The sequence below is a fragment of the Oculina patagonica genome, chromosome 7 (assembly GCF_052425735.1).
Source record: "Oculina patagonica isolate OP01 chromosome 7, crgOcupat, whole genome shotgun sequence".
In the NCBI taxonomy this organism is placed as follows: Eukaryota; Metazoa; Cnidaria; class Anthozoa; order Scleractinia; family Oculinidae; genus Oculina; species Oculina patagonica.
The window spans coordinates 11,686,097-11,711,652 of record NC_135764.1 but is presented as its reverse complement, the minus strand read 5'-3'; the positions used below and the strand labels follow the sequence as shown (position 1 = coordinate 11,711,652).

Below are 25,556 nucleotides of genomic sequence, written 5' to 3'. Positions count from 1 at the left end.
CAATTATTGTTGCGGTCGAACTTAGTAGCAATAAATTCAAATATCGTATGTTAATTTCTGTCGCGATAACAAAACCCAATTTCGTGATGCCCCGCTCACACTTTACTTTCTCATCGATTCGTTTTTGCCTATCGCTTGTATATCTTTATCGGCGTCGGGTATATTACGAACTCCCAAAAGTTGGCTTGATGGCTCAGTTGACAGAGCACTGCACGAGTATCGCAGAGATCATGGCTTCAATCCGGTGGTCCAAATATATGGTTTTTCAGATATTTACTTGCAAAGTGTTTACCGCCGCATTCAAATGCCTGGGACACGCCTGCTCTTAAGTTACTTTCTCTGGTCTCTTTTACAGTGCATGTAAGCGGTCGAAAAATAATTAAATAAACAGTTTTAAATGTTTTTTTTTTTAACCAAAATGTCTTTAGAAATTCCTGCCGTTTTACTCACGGTTAGTCGTTACGAGGTCGAAAATTTTGACAGCGACGTTTACGTAAAGCTTTAGAAATGCATTGTAGATACGCACTTTGTACCCTGTCCCCTAACACGCCCTAAGGGTTTTTCAGGGACAAACAATGAGGTTGCCGAAATATAGACGTTAGGCCCCGAATAAACTGCAGCTGGGCGATATTGTGAAACCGAGTTGTTGTTTGAATATTAATAATCTCTTTTCATATTTTACATTTTGGCCCTAGAATAGCCTCAATGCCTACAAGCATTTGCATTTAAAGCCATCAGTTTAAGATATAACGTAATTTCTCTTGTAACAACTCGGCTAGCTGCAACCTAAGGCACAAGCGATTTTCTGTATTTGCGGTCGTGCATTGCTCCGCACAGGCAATAATCCGATCCATGGAAGTTATATAAAAATAGGCAAAATAAGTCTCTATAAATATCTATAAAGAAAATACCTTTTGGAGATCCTTATAATTTAGACATCACACGGTGTATGCTTTCTGGATGAAAAGGACGGTTTCTTACCTTAACTTTGCAAAAAGCGTCTAAATAAGGAGAAGGATCTCGGTTTGATCTTCGCGCGACTATAGTAATACCAGGATGTGAAGCCGGATAGCCGATGGGCAAGTCATAAATTATATCCAGAAATGCTTCTGTTATATCCTATTTACTTGATGTCACGTACCTGACTAAACACGGCTTAACACTACCGGCTTATTCAATCGAACAAAATCGAACTTAAAATCAATCGAACAAAATCGAACATCTATTTTGCTGTGAGGTCGATATTTGAACCAATCGAACACAATCGAACTCACTCCGATTCGATTTTGTTCGAAATCCGTCTCTTGATAAGTAAATCACGCAGGACTAATCAGGGGGACGGTACACCGTACAACATGTCCGCAATATAAACAAACAGGATTTCGGTAATCGAACGTTCGACTGAGTACGATTGTCGACTGTTTGGTAATCGAACGTTTGACTTTGTTCGATTGTCGACTGTTCAATAATCGAACGTTCGATTTTGTTCGATTGACCAAATTTTATTGTGAGTTCGATTATGTTCGATTACCGAACCCAATCGAACGATTGGTGTTCGATTGGGTTCGATAACCGAACGTTCGATTGGATACGCCGGGAACACTAGAGCACGTCGCATAAACTAAAATATTGCCTTTCGTTTTTGACGATACATGAACGCTCCCAGTTCTTTGAAAAAAGGAAATGATAAAGGTTCTTCGGAATGAAAACTTCAACGCTTGAACAGCTAATAAGCTCTAGTTTACGTGTCTCCCAACGTTTCGTATGAATACGTGTCAAATTTAAGTGCGTGGGAAGCTAGGCAGCAGTCGAAAATAGAAAGAATCCAGAATAAACTCATCGTCGGAGGCCCAGGGGCAGTTAGTGGGGGCGGCGGGCAGCTTTTCGGGACGACAGGATTTTCGGGCGAAAGTTTACAAAAAAGAGTTACACTCTATGTTGTAAACTTTCGCCCGAAAATCCCGTCGTCCCGAAAAGCTGCCCGTCGCCCCCACTAACTGCCCCTGGGTCTCCGAGGATGGGATACCTTAAGGTTACTATTGTTTGCTGTTCTGATGACCTTGAACTGAGCTGAAGGTATTCACAAAGTGAATTCCAAAATACTGGCGCGCTGGTAGGAAAAAGACTAGTCGAATACGGTGCCCAAGCTTTAGTTGTCCGTGTTTTGTCGTGTTTAACCTTGAAAATGCGAAATGATTTTCACGCATGCGCTAAATTACATTACGCCCCACATGTGTTAGTGAGCCGGATTAAATGACTTCACGCGGTAAACTTTTGTACTCTAAGACCGTACTTACTAGGATCATTTCTATAGTACGCGTCCCGTCTTTGTACCCTAACAAAGACAACACCATCAACCGTGATGACGATGCGAAGCGTTCACCTCTGAGCGCGAAGCACGTCGCCGACTTTGTCTTTCATGGCAATTGGTCGGCGGCGATTGATGACCGTTCCTTTTCCTCCTTTAGTGGGGAACTGGAGGAGGTGATCGCATTCTGAGCGGTTGACTTTTTTACCAAATAGGAAAAGCTAAGGCAATTTGGCTGAAAAGACCAAAATCTTGGGACACTAACAATCCGATTTCACTTAATTCTTTTTTAAAAATCAGAACGTTTCGAGATTAAAGTTGAGTTGTGATATGAAGTTCCAATTTGCATTATTGTATTTGGAGTTTCAGAAACATAGTAAGTCTGTTTGAGAATAATTCTGACTTCGCCGAATCGCGAAACGTTTTCGAGAGATAGCAGCAAATTTCTGGAACACGCAAAAGAAAGAAAGAAAACAAAACTAACGGTGGGTACCGCGTGTCTTAATTCAAATTCAAGACATTTATGAATTTTAATATTTTCGTTCATTTCCGTGCATAATTTATAAACTATGAATTGAAATGCTGGTTTTTGTCTGACGGTCGCTCTGCTGAAAATACGATTCTTCTTTTGCAAAGGAAACACATTTGCTTGAAGTACCACAAAGAAAAACTGGCAAGTTACTTAGCTGACGGCTTCAAAGAAAATAATTTGAGAGAAGAAGCTACAAGCCCAGCGGACAGCTATGGAAAATTTGTTATTTGACTACGATCACCCAACACTTCGCGTTTTCTTCGTGTCAACGATAATCATCCTGGGACTCTTGATTATAAACGATTTAATTCCTTGGGGTCCGCTTGGCCGTCGAACAAGACGACGAGAAAGCAACTCAGTTTTTATAATTCTAGCAATCCTCGCCTTGGCGGTTGAATGGGCAGTATACATGTTCTTGTGAGCGGATGCGGTGAACATTTGGTCTTCGATCTTGCATCTCAATGGATGAATCGTTTTTCCTCGATACTTTGTTCAGTGAATTATAACTCGTTGGCTTTATTAATTCTTCTAGTTTCGTTTTCGAAGCATATCAGTTGGTATGCGTGGCCGATTTTATTTCAAAACGGCGTCTAATCTTCTTGTTTGACAGAAGACACGCGTGGACATGTTTTGGTTTAGCTTTGCGGACGTACTTCGCTCGGAAACTGGACTTAGCGATTAAACTAACATTGCCCCAAATATGGTTGACTTCTATCGCCACTGAAATGGTCGAGAAACAGCAGGAATTGCGCTGGATGGGCGAAATCACTCACCAGAGAGACAAATACAAATGGCTACCGGCTGAATTGACCATGTGGACAATAGAATTTAATGTTATCAAATTTTTGTTATTTGAATTGCAAATAAGATTGCTGAAATAAAACAGTTCTCTTTCACAGTATTTTCTTTATTTTAACAAGTATTTTCTTTATTTTAACAACGAATTGTTATTGTATAACAAAGAAAAATCTTATGACTGAAAAAAAAAAGAAACAACAGCTTTGACAGATAAACTGAAAATCGACTATCGATCCGCGCCGCCGTAAAACTATATTCAGTCTGTTTCTACTAGAAGCAGACTGAATATAGTTTTATGGCGGCAAGGCTCACCAGACCTTTCAGAAGCTTATTTATACCGTAAAAGCTCTATTAGCCTCCCTAGGTGGGAAATTGGGGGGGGGGGGGGGACTTTTTTCCAAGAACTTTTAAGGGATTGGGGTGGGGTTGGGTCTTATTAGAAGGGGGCTATCATACAGAGGGGCGTGGGGGCTTCATAGATAAGGGGACTTACTTAAGGGAAAGGCTGGCTTGGGAATAGGGGCTGATTAGAAAGGAGGACTTAGTTAAAATGTGAGGGGGCTAACAGAGCTTTAACGGTTATTTCGCTTCAAATAGTTAAGTGGAATTATCAGGCCTTCCTTTTATGGAGGCACTTTGTCCTTACGCAAAAAAGACTATTCTGGCACAGTCATGCCAGGTAAGCTTACAGTTAATTTTTTCTTCGTTTAAGTCTTGTAAGGAAAGCCGAACAACGAGATTTCTTTTTAGTACATTTCCAGCAATCTTCTTCTCCTAAATTAATCGCCAGATAGTCCATGGGTACTTCGCTCAAAGTGGGAACCTCCGCCTGGATGAAAAACGGGTCACGTGACACTGATTGACAGGTGTCATGCGTGACAGCCAGATTGTTCACCTGCATGTAAAGATCCCGATCGAAAGTCGAATCATCTTCACTCAGTTCTTGAATTCCGCGGACTGGTTCATGTCTGGTCACTTTGGAAGAATTTTCCTTCTTGGATTTTCTTCGAAAATGCTTCCGTAAACCTTTCTTGGTCTCCCTGGAGTCATCTGTTTTTTCCCGCGCTTTAGAAGTGTTCTCGTGGCTCGGACCTGCCTCCCCTTGTGCGGTCACATGACTATCTCTGCGAGAAATGCTACGCTTGAAGCCCTTCCACGTATTTGAAATTTTCGATGAAAAGGACAGCGTCGTAGAAGTCTCCTGGTTTTCCGAAACATTGCTATCGCTTACTTCAGTTGGCGTCCAAGGTGCATTTCTCATGAAGTTCTCATTCAAGCGAGCACACGTGGCAAAGCTCTGCAAAGCGAGAGCACCATTTTGCATCTGCGTAAAACTGTCCTGAGCCTCACAGAAACCTAAAAGAACATGATCGTCCGAGGCTTCAACAGGCTTGTTTTCAAAAATCTCCAGGTTAACGCCATGATGTCCTCCCTGAGTGCCAGATGGGCCCTCCTCGGCGGTGGACAAAACTGCAGGCGCTATTTTGTTTCTTCTAAACCAGCCTCTGCGCCTAACGCGAGTTCCATTTGTGTCGTAATTATTTCCTTTTTCGCATTTTCCTACAGAGTTGCGTCTAGATTCCTGACGACTTTCCTCTTCGACTGCAATTGGGTCAAGTTGGACAACTTTTGTTTTTCGGCCATTTGTTCGATTGGCAGTCACTCCAATTGACCTACAAGTGATAAAATTCAACACCAAGTACATTTGTGGTGTACACATCTTGATAAAAACGACTTCTTATATCTGAGACAGACTTTACCCGTGTATTTTCTGTCGTTATTGTAGCGTTTATCTTACGTCATAATTTAATTATTAGCGTCAAATTGCACTGACTTCCGCGCGCGTTTAATTAATTTTAATTAATTGATTTAATTAAAATTCTAGAACACGGATTGTCTGCCTGTGGAGCAACCTGTTACATTTTGAGCAGGGGCCCATTTACGTTGTTCAAAAGCAATACGAAAGTTTTCGAAGATTTACGAAGCCGGTTTGTCGAAGATTTTTGAGGAACATCTGATCGATGTTTCAACTTTCGGCTCATTCTGCATTAAAATATTACAAAACTCGTCAACAAACATGACGTCATCGATATCTTCACCATTTTTCTCAATCCTTGTTATTTACCAAATTTTATATGTTATTATATTTAGATACTTGTTTTGCTGTAAAAATGCATAACTCTGCTTAGAAATCTCACTCTAAAAGGGAAATTAGCATATATTTAAAGAAATTCTTGTAATGTGTAATAAATGAGCAGCAGTGTTTTATCAAGTTTAAAACACGAGGCGCAGCAGAGTGTTTTAGACTTGATAAAGCACGAACTGCGAATTTATTGAACGGCTTAAAAATCTTCTGATGTAGATCAACTCTTTCTTGCACTAATATTTAGATTTGGGTTTATTTTGGCCTCGAACATTGGACGTAAAGTTTAGCCGTGTCTTTATCAGATATAAAGACACTCGTTAAACATTAAATTCTTTTGTATTTTCTTTATGAGTTATTAGTGAGTTTTTTAACTGATTAGAAGCAACGTTTTGGATTTTTTGGAGCAACTTTTGAGCAACTTTTATTATCAGAAGCAACCTTTTTGGATGTTTGGAGCAACGTTTGAACAACTTTTTGAGAAATTACAGGGAACTTATTGAGAAATTTCGAGCAACTTGTGCGATCCTTCTGGTCAGCGCCAAGGATCGGGACCTCTAATCTAAAAGCCCGCTAAAAAGACGACCAAATCTGTTTGGCTGTTGAAAACTTGTTCATTACACCACAATCTCCAGCGCGCCCGCTCAAGAGTAGAGTAGAGTAGAGTAGAGAAGAGTCGAGTAAGGAAAGTTAATTACAAGTGAAATAAAAGAGGCAAAATCATTCACTGCCAGTATTTTGTTATTTGTAATATGCGGGATCTTTACAAGTCAGCACCGCGTTCAGGAAATAAATAACTGTGACATTCCACTAATCTATTTATCACAGTGTAATAGAGTTGCTGAACTGAAAACAAATCGTTTATTAGTTTCTTTGATTCGCCTTCAGTAGCTATACTTCTGACTAATTACACATCCATAGCAGCTTGGGAGCTTATTATAATCCCTAATCCTTTAATTTCCAAAGGGTAATCAAGATCTAATTTCTCCTTAGATTACCAACACATTGTCAAGCAGACACGTTTTGAGAATAAATAGAGGATATTACATGGTTGCGCGGAGATATGAAATTTATCTTCGAGTGTTCAAATCGATATCTCACGAGTGAGCGCAGCGAACGAGTGGGATATCGATTTGAACACGAGAAGATAAATTTCATATCTCCAAGCAACCATGTAATATTCTGTTTATTATATAAACCTACTAATTACGATGTTTTTGACGATTTTCCGAAGATTCCATTTTCCGAAGATTTCCAAAGATTTGCAAAATGTTGTCCGAAGATCGTACGAATGTTTCCGAACATTTCCCGAACATTTCCGAAGATATCCGAAGATTGCCGAAGATTGTCGAGGAAAATCCGAAGATGTTTCGACTTAATATCGATTTACTTTGGCTCATTCAGCATTGAAACAGGGCAAACTTGTCAGAAAATGTTTGGAAATCGATAACTTCACATGTGAAAATAACATGTTATAATAAAGGAAAATATCAACTGCTGAACATTGTCTTGGTGTACAGCCATTTTCTAATAACTAATGTACGACATTTAGTAGTGAGAACGCCAACACTGTATTTACAGTGTTTATACTAAAAAGTTGAAAAATTCTCTTGTTCTAGGAATTAAAACAGGACTAGGTAATCAAGGATTTTAACACGTCACCTTTGACTATTAAATTCAGTTTTTAAGTTCTTCGCAGCAAGTTGTGCTTTCTTTCTTTTTTTACTTTTAGTCTCTGGGCCAAACTGTTACTTATAAAAGCTTGCTAAAACCATGAAAACTGGCTATGTCAAGAGTAGATAGCAAAACCTTGCTCATAAACCTTTAGTCTTGGATTAGCATTATTTGTTCAAATAGCAGTGTCAAATCTTTTTAATTTTCATGTTTCTTTCCTCATTCTCAAAGGTTCGTTTCAATCCATCGCAGTTTTCGGCGTCTATGCGGCACTGCAGGTTCCAAACGTAACAGCGAGTTCTGACTACTTGACAGAAACCAAACCGAGCACCTTTTCTCCGCTAAATAGTCGGCCGACGGTCGCCTGTCGCCCACGCTTTGCGGGCTGTATCCCGCACCCGCGGGACTCAGCGAAGGCCTCCTAATCCTTTGGAATGTGATAAGCTCCTTGAATCCTCTTCGAAACCGCGGATTTCTCGCGCCTAAGATGATAGGATTACACACACTGTACAGGAAGCCACAGATGTACGCCGAGCGCAAAAAATGGCGGGAAAGCTGGCTGGCGTCGGTCACTAGCGTCAAGATCCCGTACATGAAAAATGGCGTCCAACAGGCGACGAACGCGGCCAGAACAAACAAAAGAGTGATTATGATCTTCTTCTGCGCTAAAATGCCTCGATCATCAATGATAGCTGTATCACGTATGCGCTGACAATGTGTCTTCACGGCGTTTATTATCCTCCAGTATAAGAAGATCATAGCTATGATGGGAAATGTGTACACCACTGATAGCAGGAATAGCGTGTGTGATATTTCTAAGGCGTTGCGTGGATATCGAGGTCCGCACATACACGACGATGATTTGTACACAATCCGGGTCCATCCGAGAATGGGACCTATTGAGCACGCGAACGCCGAAACCCACACCAGTATAATGATCAATAAAGTGCGTCTTTGTGTGATTATCTTTCTCAAAGGTTTAACAATCGAGAAGTACTTGTGAATACTAATAGCCGTAAGCGTAAAGATCGACGAAGCGAACCAGAAAGGCACTACAAATCCGTTAAACTTGCAGAGTGGTTCGCCAAACACCCAAGCCTGTTTGATAATTGCCACTATCATGAACGGTATGCAAAATAAACAAACTCCTATCCCAGTGACTGCGAGTTGCGTCAGAAATATGTTCGTCCGCGTACGCATCTGGCGATTGAAAATCACAACGCCGACTACAAGCGCATTGCCAAGGAAACCCACCACCAGCGTCAGGAACAAGACGGCAAGCTGTAGAAAGGCGATGGCGTCGAGAGCGTCTTTGTCCTCGTAGTTCGTGCTCGTGGAATTCATGTTGTCGACTTTAAAATTCGTTTGAATTGTTTTCTGATTGAGTGATTGCTCGGCTACTATCACCCACTTTGCAGTGCCACAAGCGGCAAGGAAGGAAGACAAAGGTGGCGAAGACGCCTTTCTGATTCTCTGTGATGCAGAAATAAGTGGCGCGGAACCCCTGCGCGGTCAATCTCAGCGTAAAGGAATGCGGGTAATGAGGCCGACGTACCCGGTATTAGTTTGCGCTTATCTGTAAAATCGCATTGAAGTACTCTTGTTTTCATAAAAACTGAATCACTAAGTACCTCGGAAAGTTAAATAAACTTTTATCTTTTTGTTTACCAGCCGCCATCTATTGACATTTGAATAAAAGAAGACTTGAAAGGATAGCATTAGATGAGTAATTAGCTACCAAGCCACCGTAGTCGTTCAAGCGTGGCGTGAACACTGTCACCAGTTTCACTTTAAAAACTCAAGAGACTAAAGACTTATGGAAACTACGAATAGAGGTCGAATTTTGTTAAAAATCACCATGCAAGTGTACTGAAGCGATAAACAAGTGATATTGTTGTAATGCCATCAGGAACTTTAGATCTCAACTTGAAAAAGTCAGGCTGATTTTTTCAAGTTTTGTCCTTGTAGAATGGAAAAACACCTAAAAATTATTATGACTCCTTTCCTTCATCAACAATTTACTTTTTATCTCCATTTTGATGTACTAGGCGCATTTCATGTACGAGAAGACCTATTCGCCAATTTTAGTTTTTTTTTTTTACTGAAAAGCATTCAAATCCCCGTGACAGTGTAACAGTCGAAGAAAGTAAAATTCCGACGTCTTCTTGTCAGTTTTAGAAGTGACTACTTAACAATAATACGCACCTCGTTGGCTATCTACCATCTCATATCCAAAAAGTTAAGCGCGAGTGGAATTGTTTTTTAAAAAAACACCCAAAGAAGTGCAATATTTAAGCTCCCCAGCTGTTCTCGCTGACGCGTACACCTGCCGTACATGGCCTGTAAACCAATCAAAACTCAGGAGTTGTAATATACCATTGCTAGTTTTTTATATATACAGTATATAAAATAACCTTTACATCATTGCAAAATAAGGAGCATAAAAAGAGAAAACGTATACTACGGTGGCCCATAAGGGACATCGAGATTTGGTTGTTTCGTTTTATTTTATTTTAAAATCAATGTTTTAATTCAGGTTCCGGTTTTATTTTATAAGGCTGCCCAAAGTTTTTTTTTTTTTAAGAAACCTCTAAATTATTTAGGAAACTTAGGGTACTTTTTGTAAAACGCAAGGTTTTTTAAATGAAACTCAATATTTTCAAAAACTCAGGTTTATTTTAGAAAACTCAACTTTTTTTAAAAACTCAGGTTTATTTTGGAAAACTCAACTTTTTTAAAAACTCAGGTTTATTTTAGAAAACGCAAGTGCTTTTTTGAGATAATTCAAGGTTTTTAGAAAGCAGGATTATGGTTATATAACTGACACTGCAAACCCGTTGAATGCACGCACACATCGAGACAAGATGGTGTTGAGAGAGAGTTCATAATTTATGTTAATAGAGGTAGGGGAGGGGGGCTATGGTGATTTCAGATTTTTTTTTACTTGCATTTTTTGAAAGCCCCCCCACCCTTGGTGTGTTTTTTTTTCTTGCCCCCCCCCCCCTTATTGCATAACTTACAACCGTGAGCAAAATATTATCGCCCCCCATCCCCCACAACTACCACCCTAAAACCCTGATGACTAAAACAAGACATTTGTAATGAGAGTGTTAGTAGTGAGACTGAACTTCCATCATCACCAGCTAAAAGAAGGTGCAGTACCAAAAGTGGACGGAATGCCACTGCTTTCTGCTTTTTATTGAGTTTTGTACAAGCTGGCACATTTTGAGGCCGTCTAGCCTCACCACCAATTAGAATATTAACTTAAGAATATGGACTCCCTCATCTGCAGACGCTCCTGCTGGTATCCCATTAATAAAATTTGAAATAAAAAATTAAACAATAACTGTCAGCGTGCGGGGGGGACGGTGAGAAGAGTGAAAGGCGCGGTCTCCCTCATTCTCATTTCCCATCCCCGCCTCTAGGAAGGAAGAGAGGGACACTGAATTATAAATAGATGTTATGAGAAAGCATCAGTGTGAGTTTATTATCATTGACATCGACTGCAATTTATGAGCTCCAGCTAACTAGATACTTCTATTAAATATGATTAAAGCAATGGTAGCGATTTTTCATGAAATTCTTTTTTGATGCATCGCCTATACCTTCGGGAAAAATTGTCGATTCCCCCTCTCCACCCCCCCCCCCCCCAAAAAAAAAAGCCTAAAGCCTTCCCTATACATAAATTTTGAACCCTCGCTAATGTTGAAGAAAGTAAGATTACTTTTCAGTATCTTCTGTTTTCTCTTATGCCTGTCGCGGAGTACAAACACCATGCCAGCGTACATTCGCTTGACACCAGGAATAAATCTGATCGAAATTCTTTGATCGAATGCTGTTGCAATCTTTAATTGGACTTCTTGAAATTACATGTACTAAGTTTTCTTTTACTCCTACGTGGAATACGCCTAAGCGTTCGTCAGCTTAAGGGGGTACTTTTTGCGAAAGGTTTATGTAGGAGAAGAAATCACAGCGATGGCTTGCCAGCTTCAACACCGTCATCCTTACCGGTTAACCTAGATGTTTAGGGGATCCGTCCCTTCCGCCATCTTGGATTGCAATCAGCCCACGTTGGAAATGTTTGCGGTACCAATTCTTGAGCTTTTATTAAAAAAAAGTTGAGTTTTCAAAAAAAAGTTGAGTTTTCAAAAATAAACCTGAGTTTTTAAAAAAGTTGGGTTTTCTTAAATAAACCTGAGTTTTTTTAAAAAAGTTGAGTTTTCTAAAATAAACCTGAGTTTTTAAAAAAGTTGAGTTTTCTCAGATAAACCTGAGTTTTTTATAAAACCTTAGTTTTTGAAAAAGTTGAGTTCTCGGAAAAATACTTGAGTTTTCGGGAAAAAACTTGTATTCCCTAAAAAATATTGAGTTTCCTTTAAAAAAACTTGAGTTTCCCAAAAAAAGTCCTAAGTTTCTAAAATATCTAGAGGTTTCTTAAAAAAAAAACTTTGGGCAGCCTTATAAAATAAATCCGGAACCTGAATTAAAACGATGATTTTAAAATAAAATAAAACAAAACAACCAAATCTCGATGTCCCTTATGGGCCACCGTAATAAAATACATACAAGTTGGTCAGAACAACAAGGTCGCATGCTAATTTCCACCCGGTTAGATTAAAAAATAAATAAACAAACAAACAAACAACAATCCTATACCAAGGAACCGGCAAAATTCGGCAAAATTCGGCAAAATTCGGCTTTTTTTTTTTTTTTGTTGGGCGGGGGTTTTAGTGGCAGATAAAAAAAAAAATAATAAAAATTTTTTTTTTTTTTTTTTTTTTTTTTTTTGGGGTAAAAAAACAAAAAAAAAAAAAAAAAAAAAAGAAACCAAAAAACCAAAAACAACCCAATACTGTCTTTCCTTCTTTCACCCAAGTCCGACGGAAAGAGGAAAGAGATATGCAACTCTGCAAAATGGGTCAAGGCATCGGGGCGGAGTGTGTGGAGATATTTTCGCGTTTTCTCTTTATGTGCGCCATTGATAACTTGAAATAAAGCTCATACATTGCCATACTCGTCAACATGCCATGACGGCAAAAGGGGAAAATCGCATTTCTCGCCCGAGGGGTGTGAAATGTGGGAGGTACTATCCCTTACGTAGCAGAACTTTTTTTAAACAGGTACCGTAAAATTCCAGTTATAAGCCCCTTCGTAAGGGGGTTTCGGGTGGGCTTACAAACGGAGGAGGTGGGCTTATATCCGGTGGGGGGGGGGGGGTTATAAGCGGAATAAACAACGTTTCGAAACGAGCCACGGCAGCGTCGAAATACGTTAAAAGTTAAAAAAGTCATAAAAAGGTTTCTTTAGCCCTGTTCAGTACTGTCATCCAGCAGAGGGGGGCTTTTATCATATCGGGGCGGGCGGGGGAGGGGGGGGGATTATAACCGGATGTTTTACGGTATTTCATACTTTCATTATTGATTACTCCTCCAGAAGCCTGCAAAAACATAATTATTTGTTTGCGCGATATTTTATTTTTGAACATCAGGTGCTGAGCAGAAGACTGCAGGCTTAGGTCACCTGTGTAGTATCGAAAACGTACGGGAGTGCGATATTTTTCGAGAGTGTCGATATTTTTCGAAATATCAGCCCATCTTTAAAGAGCCTGGACACCCTGTGTAGCTAGTGCAAAATTAAACGTACGCTTAACAAAATGATCGCCTTGAACGAGAACAAGGGCTTTTGCATGTTCCTTTGTGATCAAAACTAGTCTACTGGGTATTTCCAGTTAATCCACTCATCAATAGCATACTGAGTGGCCTTATGCAACAACAACAACAACAAGCTTTATTGGCATGACTATAAGTAAATACAGTATTGCAAAAGCGTACAACTAAACTAAAGCAAAACTTATAAAATAATAATCATGTAATAGGAATGAAAAAAGAAATTATGTATGTGTTACATTACTTTCATTCGACAGAAGATTATTTCGTAAAGATAAGCACCTCACAATGAATTTCATTAGTTGAGTATTTAAATAATAATTATCAGAATTCATTAATTTTTTGGTGGCTTGCATAGGAGTTAATTGTGTTATGTTTGGTATTTGATTCTCTATTTTTTGTAAAATTCATCTCTAAAACTACAGTATTTAGTACAATGGAAAAGTCAATGAACTTCGTCTTCAACATCTCTATAAGCTGCTGTTGGCTATTTTAAGGGTTTTAAAATTCTAAATACGGTTAACAAAGAAATGACTGAAATACGGCAAATTCTCCGTGGCAGTGGCGCGACATTGCACTAAAATTAAAACTGAATGATAATCTGTTTGGACGCAACTATGTCGGTCACGCTTTGTATATAGCTAACTGGTCTCTTCTGCCACTTGGGATTTTAAACCATGTTATTCTCATTTTAAATATTTTTTCTGCTTTTTTAGTGGCATGCCTGAAAAACTAGCGATCTCGAGGTTAAGTGCATGACCGCTATAAAAACCGTGGATATCCTACATTTACATTTTTTTTACATATAATTACTCAATACATTACCACCATATTAAAAAGAAGGACTGTTAACATATCTGGTGGGTTGATTCTGATATCAGTTGTTCATGCTGTGAAAGAGACTTTGCACCATTTCTGGTGTCTTGGCAAAAACAGACAGATAAGAAATGCATTGTTGTTTGTCGTTGCCGTCGTCGTCGTTGTTGTTGCAACCCTCTTCCTCAACAGCGGCAGATAGAACAATAACTATTCCTTCTCCATTTTCGTTGATGCCATTTGCCTTCTCAACCAACTTCCTAGCTGACGTTTTGTGCTTGCTGGAGTAAAACATTTTTGAATGCTTCAAGCCAAAATCTAAAGCCATGTAGCGAGCCAGTAACGTATGTGCGGTGCCACCACCAATTCTCGGGTTCAAATCGACCAGGTAATTCCCGTGATTTGTAATCAAGACCTCAAAATTGACCAATCCAAAGTAGCCTCGCTCTTGAAGATAATTTTTAATTGGTAAAGTGAACTCTTGGTACAAAAGGTGTTCATACTCCTCTTGTTTGTCCCAGTCCACTTCTACGGAGGTAAGACTATATTGTTCAGTAAAACCGGCTGCGATGGTTGTGCCGATCCAGAAGATTTCCCCCGATTTGTGCAGGTAAAAGTAACAATTGGGAACTTCTTTGATCCCGGGGATTAATTCTTGGAACACAATCCCTCCTTTCCAGCCGTGCACTTCTCTGATTTGTCGCAAAAGAGCAGATAACTCGCTCTCGTTCTGAACGAGACGGTTTCCAACCCCACCTGCGCTCTTGTCGACTTTAACCATGCAAGGGTAAGTAATGGCATTTTCGTCCATGTGTCTTGGCGTTGGCGCTTTGATGTCAAGTATCGAGCTTTTGAGTTGTACTTCATACAACATATCTGGATCTACGCTGTGCTTGTGCTTCGGGATGCCTTGGAATGTCTCTGTTGTCACGATTGGGATGTCATCCTGCAGTCCTTCGTCCAATGGCTTGATAACAACGGGAGGGAAAGCGGGAAGCCATTGTTTCCAGTGCTGTTGCAAGAACGATTCTGGTGTACACTCCATAATAATGGGAATTTCATTCCCGGCTGCGGGAAGATGACGAAATGGCTTCAGAATTCGACTAACCGTCGGTGAATAGGGTGGACAATCGAATAGTCGGTATTTTTTATCGTTCAAGAATCTGTACCCTTTGCCATACGAAGACGGATATTGTGGTAAAAAATAGGCTTTCTTCAAGTCTTTTTCAATGAGACTTCCAATGGTGACAGCGTTCTTAGAAGACATCACGATGTTTAGATCAACTGTTATCTGAAGTGTCGAGCGCCCCTTTACTGAAATGTGACCTGAAAAAAAAAAATTAAAATCAATTTCGTATTCTACGTACGTATTCAAAGACAGCAGGTTTACAAAATAATCGGACCTAAATTTCTCAAATTCATTAATAATTCATCAAGTGAAAACAACGAAAATCATAAACGTGAAGGAGGTTTGGATGCCCGGTCTTAGTTAGCATAGAAATTTCGATTTTATTTCTCCGTTTATATTTACTCCATAATTTTTGTTTTGATTGAGAATATATATCAAACTCTAGACAGTGATTCATCGGCTATCCAAACACCTCAAATTTCATCAAAAATACTCCGCTGTGCATTGTATTTTCAACTCGCTTCTCGTTGCTTGGATGTCCCGATGAAACACTGTCTCTCGTGTTTGATCAGTACATAACCAATATCTGATGTACATCATGATTAGTAGATCTGGTTCTCAATGATCAGTACGGTCGTGCTAATCATCCAGCGATGGGGGTCCATGGGATACGAAAGCAACTTTAAAGAAAGTTAGACCCGGGCCAAAAGTCGAACTTCGACACACGAGTCGAACCTGATGCAAATGAGCAAACGGTTGCCACTTGAATAATAATTAACTTCTTTGATATGATATATTTTGCCTCTAGATTAGCCCCGAAATCAACGGCTTTGAGTGTTTGCATTAAAACGCCCGCTAATGTAATAGGTGAACCTAGTTCTTAGCCAGTGCGAGCATTTTTCTGCATTTTCTATCATTCCGCAGAAACTGTTAAAGCAATATCAGTCACTGTGAATATCATGACGTTTTGAGAATATTTACGTTTTAAGATCGTTACTCTTATAAATAGACATAATGTACCTATGCCTTCTCAAGTCGATGAAGTGGAGAGGTTCCGTTACCTTAATGTTTCCAGAAGACGTCCAAAAAGGAGAGAAAGATCTTCGATCTTCGCCTGACGCTAACTGAAATGGCGATAATGGGTGTTGCCTTGATAGAAAGGATAATTGGAAGCAAGGTCATTTGTTTAAGTGTGCTGAGACGCCTGCCGGGAGGAGAATGGGTGAGGGAGTGGGGGGGGGGGGGGGGGCAGGGAGTAAGATACATAGGTATTTGCGATGCCAAAGGTTTGGTTTTCGAGCTATATTCTTCAGAAATAGGGCACTGACTTTGATCATTTTGATCTGAGAAAGGGTATTGTTTAATTTGTACACTGCGGTCAGCAATTAGGTATAACTTTTGGAAGAATATTTTTTTTATAACAGTTATTATTCATGGCCCTTAGAATTGCGATCTAAAAACGTTAGGAGTTCGAATCCCTTATCAGATGTTTACGTAAATGGGGGCTGCTCTGAAATGTATGAAATAGTGTATCAACGTTGGGGTCAGGTGTGAAATAGAGCAGGGAAAATCTCATACCTTTTGATTTGAAGTAGGGTAAGGGTTTTAGAAAGCGCTCAACACACCCCTCCCAAACTTTTGGAGAGTACCTCCCGGGTTGAGACACTGGTCAAAAGAGTGCGACGCATAAATGTTACCTTAAATGTCAATTGAAAGATTATTGAATGCTCCAAGTAATTTGGACAAGAGAAATGATAAAGTTCTTTAAAATGGAAACCCCATTTAGCATCATAAACACTGTGTTTTAGTTTGCGTGTCTAAGGGTTAGTATGCTACGCAGAATGCGTGAATGAACCCAAAGAACACATGAATGAATGCCTTTTGTTCGTTTCAACGCGTGTGTTACGAATTTGCATGGTGTAAGTGTGATAAGTTATGTGCATTTTCTTGTCAGTTTAGTATTCGAGATAGTTCTTTTGTAACCCGGCGGTAAGATCATAAGACATCGAAATCTAGAGACATCGAAATCTACTTGGTTGGCTTCCAATGTCAGAAAGACAAGTCATTTTACTCTGATCACTGCCCAGAACATCTGAAACTTGAGCGTTATGTACCAACTAGGACGCTTCACTCTAGCAGTGAATTTAAAATGGACACAAACTATGTACAGGGAACTTTCAAGTATAGCGCATCGAAAGCTTTTAATTGTCTCCCAAAAATGATAAGAGAGTCCAGCGAACAGAACGAGTTTTACCGCCTCTCTAAAGCTTATTTTAAGAAGAGAGCCGCAGACAGCTTATTATAATTTCTTTTATCTCTGCACCATTTTCTTTTCATATTATCTTAACGTATTGTATTTTTACTATAGCTTAACTTTTAGATTTTTTAACATTGTTAAAAAACATTGCATCCGCCCCTTCACAGATATCACCGGTCTCTGTGCTAAACTGTGTGAGAGCACTCGAGCTCTCGAAACTTGGACAAAAAACAACCGATTCAAGTTGAACACTGGGAAAACCAAATCTATGGTTGTGTCGGGCAGCTGGCTATTACCAACGACTGGCGATATGGGCACAGAGATGGAGATCAGGACAAAAGACGGTGTCGTGCTGGAGCAAACCACCAGCCACAAGTTACTAGGTGTGCATATTGACCAGGATCTATCGTTTAACGATCATGTGGACTATATGTGCAAAAAGCTTGCCCAGCGGATAGGAACTTTAAGATCTATAAGACATTATCTTCCTCTTAATGAGCGTCTTACCTTTTATAATGCTATAATCAAACCAGTTATGATGTACGGTGGCTTAATCTGGGGGTCCACCTCCACTAATAATATAAGAAGGTTGTTTAGGTTGCAAAAGAGAGCCGCAAGAGTAGTTCTCGGAGTAAGAACAAAAGAGGAGAGGACAATTAAGCTTTTTAAGAAATTGAAATGGCTACCTTTTTATGACGAAATTAATGTAATCAAGTTATGCTTAGTGTTTAAATGCCTTAATGGCCAATGCCCCGAGTATTTGTCCAATACACTGACAAGGGTTAGTGATATTTCTACGAGACAGTCGAGGCATGGAAGCATAACCCTGAGATGCCCGAAATACTCGCGTGAAACCGAGGGAGGAAGGACTTTTGCAGTCACGGCAGTGAAAGAGTGGAATAAGCTCCCTATTAACATTAGATCTAGTCAGAATGTTAAGCTTTTTAAAAATAATTATGTAAATCACCTTAAGGAATCTTACGTAAGTCTCGACCATTTTTTTATTTCTTAAGTTAAACTCTATTTTAGTACTTTGTTTTTAGTCATTTTAATTGTATAATATAATGAACACTAGTTTCTCAGTTTTTAACTGTAAAGTGTTTTTACCCTCGTTAAATAAAGTTATCATTATTAGTAGTAAATTATTATACATTATATCATAACTTTTTATCATAGTTTTATTTATATCTTAGTCTTATATCTTAGTTTTTAATTCAGTTTGCATAGAAGAGCCAATATTTTTGGAATGCAAAGGAACCATTATTATTATTATTATTATTATTATTATTACTATTATTATTATTATTATTATTTATTATTATTAGAGGTTTCGTTCTGCTGTGTTATACGAGCCACTGGGTAAATATCATTTATTCAGTGTTTATTAAACATCGTATTTTGCCGATGTCTTCAGTAGGTTTCGAAGTCGCTTGATTTGTGAATAAATGAACTGAGTGAGATCACAGAGTTTACACCGAAATTCCGAAAACTCCGGATGGAAATTCAAATGATACGCGCCATTCTGTTTGGAAAGCTTTAGAAATTATGGACTACTGGACGGGGTAATACGCACTTTTCACTCTTTTTAGCCTTTTCAGCAGTTTTGGCTCTACTTCGTAACTTTTCTTTCTCGCATAATGTTAAATCATGAAAATTTGGGGGAGCTCAGCCCCCCACGTTTTGAATTGGTGTCGAAAATATCGCGAGTGTAGCGTAAAATTGGTTTTTCAAGATATAATACTCTGTCTCTTCAGTGAGTTCAAACATGTTCGAAGTTACTTAGAAGTCTTCGGGAAACTTCGTTTATCTTCGGAAAAGTTCGAAAAATGATCGGAAACGTTCGTATGGTCTTCGAACAACAATCGGAGAATCTTCGGAAATCTTCGGGAGAACCTTAAAGGAACACTGTCACCAGTTTCACTTCAAAAACTCAAGAGCCTAAAGACATACGGAAACTAAGAATAGTGGTCCAATTTTGTTTAAAATCGCCATGCAAGTGTACTAAAGCGATAAACAAGTGATATTGTTGTAATGCCATCAGGAACCTTAGATCTCAACTTGAAAACGTCAGGCTGATTTTTCAAGTTTTGTCCTTGTGGAGTGGGAAAACACCTGAAAATTATTATGACTCCCTTCTTCCTTCATCAACAACTCACTTTTTTTTCTCTATTTTGATGTACTAGGTGCATTCCCTGTACGAGATCGAGACCTATTCGCCATTTTTAGTACTTTTTACCGAAAAGCATTTAAATCCCCGTAATAAAAGTAGAAAACAGCTACAAGTTGGTCAGAACGACAAGGTCGCATACTAATTTCCATCTCGTTTGATTTATAAAAATTTAAAGAGAGAAAAATCCTATACCAAGAAACCGGGATAGGTACTCTTCGAAATTTTTGATCATCGTGTACCGCTCAGCTCTCGGCAAATTCTTTCCTGATTTCGGCCAAAGTACGTTATGTTCCATTTCCGTTTCAAGATATGGGCCAAGTTTTTTAAAGTAGGATTAAGCTAATCCGGGATTAGCGAGAATTTTGATTTCAATAGCTAGTAACTTCACAGCGATATTTTATGTTTATATTTTTTGTGTTCCAGCTTTATTTTGACGTCGACTAATATCAAACTCCACAAAACATAAGGAATAAACTGAAACATTTTTATTCGAGAGAAATTAAAGCTTTGATCAACTTGTAATCAGGCTGGATTAGTGCCATCGGCTTTCGAACACAAACGTCCGGCAGGGCCCGGTTGCCGATAAAAAAAGATTACGGGTGATTTTCTGAAACAGCTCTCTGCGTTCTAGTGAATGGTTTCAAAGCGTTTTGGCTTTTTTAAGTACATTTTCTCCCGATTTATCCCTATAAGCACGGGAGAAAACTCCTTAGAGCACAGGGGCTTTCTCGAAAGCCCCGAAAACTTTTCGGGCCCGTAAAGCCATTTTAAATTATCTGTATTTTAAAAACAGAGAACTGTATAGGCGTGAAAACTGTTATGAAGGAAACCTCTGTTTTTGTGAAAAATATCATGGAATTAAACAGCTTTGTAATTATAAGGTTTGAGATTTTGCTATAGCTTTTCGGGTGCGAAAACGTTTCGGGACATTCGAGAAGCGGGCCCCTGGGCCCTTAACTACGATATATTTTGAGATCTCGCTGTGAGCGATAAATCGTGTTTATCCTGCCTCGTACCCAGACGCCTCTCTCTTGTTTGGGGACATGGGCGCGCAAGGGAGGAAGGGAAGGCGAAAGGAAGAGAGACGTCTGGCAGATTATGTTTTCAAGATGGCGGAGAGTTTAATGGCGGACGATTACGCAATTTTTAAAAATGAGTTTAGACCCGTTAATTTTGCGTTTTTAGTGGTCCCTCGCGCTTCGCGCTCGTCACCAATCACTCGCGCTTCGCGCTCGCTTTGTTCTCGCTTTGTCGGAGAAAGAAAATCGAGGCGCCTGAGGAGGAGGCAGAAAAACACGTCTATACAACCATAGTTTATAGAGGTAAATGGTTAGGAAGCCTGCAAAGTTCTTTGTTGTATGTTTTTGTTCGCTATTTTGGAGGTTGACCCTGCACAAAACCTGACAAAATACAATAGGTGGTTACGTGTGTTCACGTAGCTAACCAATAGAAACATTGGGATTACGTAATTCATGCATAGTGTATGAGCACAAAACAAAAGATGTGCAGGGTCGTGGACCTTCCAACATAAATCAAGGCCTCTTTGTTTGCTCCTTTGATGTTTGCCGGGCTTCCTAACCATTTCCCTCTATTAACTATGACGCGACTCTGCAAAATTCGGCAAGGTATTCGGGCGGAGTGTCAACCTCGAGGTCGGCGGAGTGTGGGGAGATGTTATAAAAGAGAAATAAACATTTACAACTGTTAATAACTAAATAATTGTGAATAACTGTACGTAACTATGTAACTCTTTCTAAGCCCTAATCGAATAACTGCATGAAAAGGAAAGAATAAAATTACAAAAATACGCCGGTTGTCAAGGTGACGAAGGCCTTTAAAGCTACAGGGGGCTGTATAATTTACTCAGGAGTGTTAGATAAATATTTTGTCAACTAAAACTGAAGATGAAGAGCACTAAGATATCTATTTTTCTTTTCGAAAAGAAGACAGCTCAAATATCTCTTCTTGACGACTGCCTACCAAACAGAATCTTCACAATTTCATGAATTAATGTCCAAATGCCCCGCGTGACACGCACGTGGGACGTGCGTCACGCAAGTACCATTCAATAGGTGCTTTACGTAAGCGACATCCTTTGTGTCTGGTCGGAAAAATCCAGACAGTGTATTATCGAATGCAAAATGCTTTCAAATTTCTTCCTTCGCGAGGGCGGAATGGATTACGTTGGATTTTCACCGTGTAAAGTCTGGCTAATGCTGAATTTTCCGTTGTTATGGTAAGGTAAGTTTCTTTTGCGATGTCTATTTCAAAATGTAAGTTTCAGACCAAGATAGTATTTGTAATTTACGCTGAGTCATTAAGATTATAGCGCCCAAACCCGTAACGAATTGAAAGATATTTTGAGTTAATGCCGTTTCATTTCTGTGCTTCTTTTAGCAAAAAAATGCGATCACAATTTTAATGTTTCTACTCGTTTTGCTGTTTGAGTTTTTAACACTCAAACGCACGACGCGTTCTTTCGATTGCATCAGTATTAAAGATAAACGAATATATTGTACCTACGACATCCATTGATCAGACAAAGACTCGATTTCTGCTTTGCACAGTTGTTTGTATTTTAAATATTTAGCGGTGGCAAAATTTTCTATGGATTGATGGTTTTCACTGACAATTTACGAAGCAACTAAATTGTTGGTTTCGGGCGCTGCCACACGAGAATATACAAGCTAACAATGAAATTTAAATCTTGAAATATTCCACTTCCAAAAGTCTCAAGATGCCGTTCGATCGCTGCTCGACTTTACGCCTACATTTGGCAAGCGGATTTTTTCTTCTTTCGTGCAGTTTTGACTTCGCATTTCGTATCTCTATTTTTTGATTTACTAATGATGTGTAGTCGGATCATACATCAATGTATAAAAGTATTAATTCACGCCGAATTCTCAAACAGAACGAATAGGGAACTTTATAACTGGTCGAGAATTAACTATTTAATATTTTTATTGTCCGAGGACGGTCTTCTGCATGTTACATAAACACCTCAGAATTTTGGAAAGTTTCGCTCTCACAACGTGCGAGAAGATGACGTCCTGCTAAGCAATATTCAAAGCAATTTTAATTTAAGTGTGATGTCAAAATCGCTATCTATCATTCGATTGTTTGTAGAGTCGTAGAATTAAATAATCGTTTTCACATGGAAATTTCTCGTTGTAAACCATTGCAGTGCATTAACTGTTTTCGCAACTAAATCAGCGATCTGTGAACACTGAAAGAATTGTCTGTTTGAGACAACATTTTTTCCTCTTTCTTAGAACTCCAATTTGAACAGGAATTTTAACTGATTGCCAGAAAATTACTGTACTTCCTTGTTCGGTCAATATCGATTGTTTGAATTCTCGGTAGAAGAACTAAATAACCGTGAGTGAAAGTAAGATTATTTTCAGATTTCCAAAGCGTCTCAGTTATTATTTTATTCCAAAGAAGTCATCAATCACATTCTAAAGGAACATACTAGTATGTTGTGTCTGATCAATTGTCAAAATTTCATCGAAGCAGCTCAATTACAAAGCGTATAACTTTATAGGATATACCCAGGATTAATAGTCAGGTCTGATTCGGTGGCGAAAAAGGACACAGGAAATTATTAAGAGTTTTTAATACTGCCAAGTGTCAAATTGAAACGTTTTCGTCAAAATGCACTATGTTGGACGAATACATTTTATCGTTTTATTACGACCTCTAATAGGTTTAATATCTGATTGCCTAGCCGGTACATCGAGCAGGAAGTTTAACAACAAAGATTTATTTTCATCGTTTGGCCAGCCTTTCGTTATGGCGACGAATATGACAAGGGCGGTATTTTTTTCAAGTTTGCCATCGGCTGGATGAAATAAAATCCTTAAAACGTTTTCATTCTTCCACAGGGAACATTTCATGTGCTGAAAACTAACTTCAGTTTTGACAGTGTTTCCTTTTAGTAGGTTATTACCAAGTGCTTTAAGTTTTGATAATGTTTATAAACCATTTCAAACCGTATGGTATAAGGAAAACGTTGACAGGCAAGTGCTGTCAGCTGAGCAGGCAAATGGAACTTTATAAATCCAAAAGCTCAGTCAGTGATGATTTTAGAATAGAATATCATGCAAACATCAGATGTTTTCAGGTACTAACTTAGAAAACCCTTTGTGCCTAGCTCAAAACCCGTATGGGTCAAATTTCTGCAATTCAGTGCAATACGTTAAATGTTGAGCTGAGAGAAATAGCGTTTCCTTTTACTTTAAGCTAAGACATTCGCCAAGCCCGGCAAAATTGCTAATAGTTGATTTAGTTAGCACTGAAGCAGCTAAAACATTGAAAAGAATTAACTTATGAAATTAAAAATGCAAAATCAATTAGAAATTCTCATCGATAGATAATCTGGAGAATATTTTGAAAATTAAACAGTAGTGTCTCGTGACACGCCTCGTCGATCGAACCGTCCGATAAACCACACTTCTATATACGTATTGAATGTTTGATTACTGATTTAGAAGTGTTAATACCGGTTGAGAACATTGAGCACCATAGCTGATGGCAATTATCGTCAATTTAACGAAAAGTTCGATCTAACGGTTGTACAGTTCTAGCTAATTCTGCTTCGATTGTCATGAGGTCATGATCGACCTCGATGCGAAGTTGGCCTGGTAGCTTAGCCTAATCGGACGACAATCAGACTCTTCTCCAGTCCTTTGCTTCAATTGAGGAGTAAAGGAGTTGGAACATGTAAATTATCTTTCAAAATGACAAATGCTTAGCAGTGTTTTTCAATCTGTACAAGGTGGCTTCAACTGTTTAAGCCTACATCTGTGGGAGATACTTGTGTGTGTGACGATTCAAATGGCACTACTATGCAGTCAATCTCGTTCCCAGGGATTTTCCCTCACCTTGGAGCCCTGGGAACGAGGTTGACTATGCAGTAATTTCACATACTATTGTTGTAATTAAATATGCTGTACAAGGTGGTTCTTCCTTTTTTCTGCACATAAAAACCCAGTGTATGACCATTCAAATAACACGTAACGTTGTTGGGCAGTTCTGTTTATTCTGCTGTACAAGTCAAGGTGGTTGTTAATCTTACGTTTGTTGGTTAGAAACCCTACTCTGAATGTGTGACCATCCAAGTGAAAGCTGCTACGTTGTTCTCTTATATGGTACTTTTTTATGCTCCAAAAGATAGTTCTTACCTTTTTTAAGCCTGTGGATAAAATCTCAGTATGTTGATTGTGTCAGAAAATTAAAAAAAAAATGTCAAAACTAAGTTGGAAAAAGTTATGTTGTTGTCTAAACATTCTGACACAGTGAACATGCTGAGGGCATTTTTCATTCTCTGAAACTTTCAGCAGGTATTGGGTTTAGGATAAAATCCCAGTGTGTGATCATTGAAACACTGGGTTTTAACCATTTATAACAACATTTCGAAAATCTCGGTTGGAATTCCGTTTGGGAAGAGCGTGTTCCATTTAGGAGTAAGTCTCATTCGTTCACAGGCTCCTCTGTTCAGTTTTCTGTTAAGAAATCTATTTTTCTTTTCGAAAAGAAGACAGCTCAAATATCTCTTCTTGACGACTGCCTACCAAACGAAATCTACACAATTTCATGAATTTATGTCCAAACGCCCCGCGTGACACGCACGTGGGACATGCGTCACGCAAGTACCATTCAATAGGTGCTTTACGTAAGCGACATCCTTTGTGTCTGGTCGGAAAAATCCAGACAGTGTATTATCGAATGCAAAATGCTTTCAAATTTCTTCCCTCGCGAGGGCGGAATGGATTACGTTGGATTTTCACCGTGTGAAGTCTGGCTAATGCTGAATTTTCCGTTGTTATGGTTAGGTAAGTTTCTTTTGCGATGTCTGTTTCAAAATGTAAGTTTCAGACCAAGAGAGTATTTTCGAAATTACGCTGAGTCATTAAAGTTTATAGCGCCGAAACCCGTAACGAATTGAAAGATATTTTGCGTTGATGCCGTTTCATTTCTGTGCTTCTTTTAGAAAAAAAATGCAATCATGTGTTTGGTGTTTCTACTCGTTTTGCTGGTCGAGTTTTTAACACTCAAACGCAC

At 39.0% G+C, this 25,556-nt stretch overlaps 2 protein-coding genes and 1 non-coding gene across 4 annotated transcripts; 1 reads left to right on the top strand and 2 right to left on the bottom strand.

The window, feature by feature from the left end:
- Positions 1-2,283: 2,283 nt before the first annotated feature.
- LOC144661782 (small nucleolar RNA U3) lies at positions 2,284-2,504 on the top strand. The gene has a single exon (XR_013572349.1). It is a non-coding gene; the product is annotated as a small nucleolar RNA U3 (small nucleolar RNA).
- A 4,300-nt stretch (positions 2,505-6,804) lies between these two features.
- LOC144660058 (neuropeptide FF receptor 1-like) lies at positions 6,805-9,095 on the bottom strand. The gene has a single exon (XM_078520618.1). It carries the CDS (start codon positions 8,797-8,799, stop codon positions 7,681-7,683), a length of 1,119 nt encoding a protein of 372 aa, XP_078376744.1. The 5' UTR covers positions 8,800-9,095; the 3' UTR covers positions 6,805-7,680.
- Positions 9,096-13,387: 4,292 nt separating this feature from the next.
- On the bottom strand, positions 13,388-16,241 carry LOC144659414 (uncharacterized). Of its 2 annotated transcripts, none has more exons than XM_078519839.1 (2): positions 16,087-16,241; positions 13,388-15,263 (listed from the first exon to the last, which is right to left on the bottom strand). In XM_078519839.1, the coding sequence occupies exon 2, from the start codon at positions 15,202-15,204 to the stop codon at positions 13,999-14,001; it is 1,206 nt and encodes a 401-aa protein (XP_078375965.1). In that variant the 5' UTR covers positions 15,205-15,263; positions 16,087-16,241; the 3' UTR covers positions 13,388-13,998. The 2 variants fall into 2 exon arrangements, with proteins under 2 accessions (XP_078375965.1, XP_078375966.1); XM_078519840.1 differs by having other exon boundaries at positions 16,128-16,241.
- Between the last annotated feature and the right edge of the window lie 9,315 nt (positions 16,242-25,556).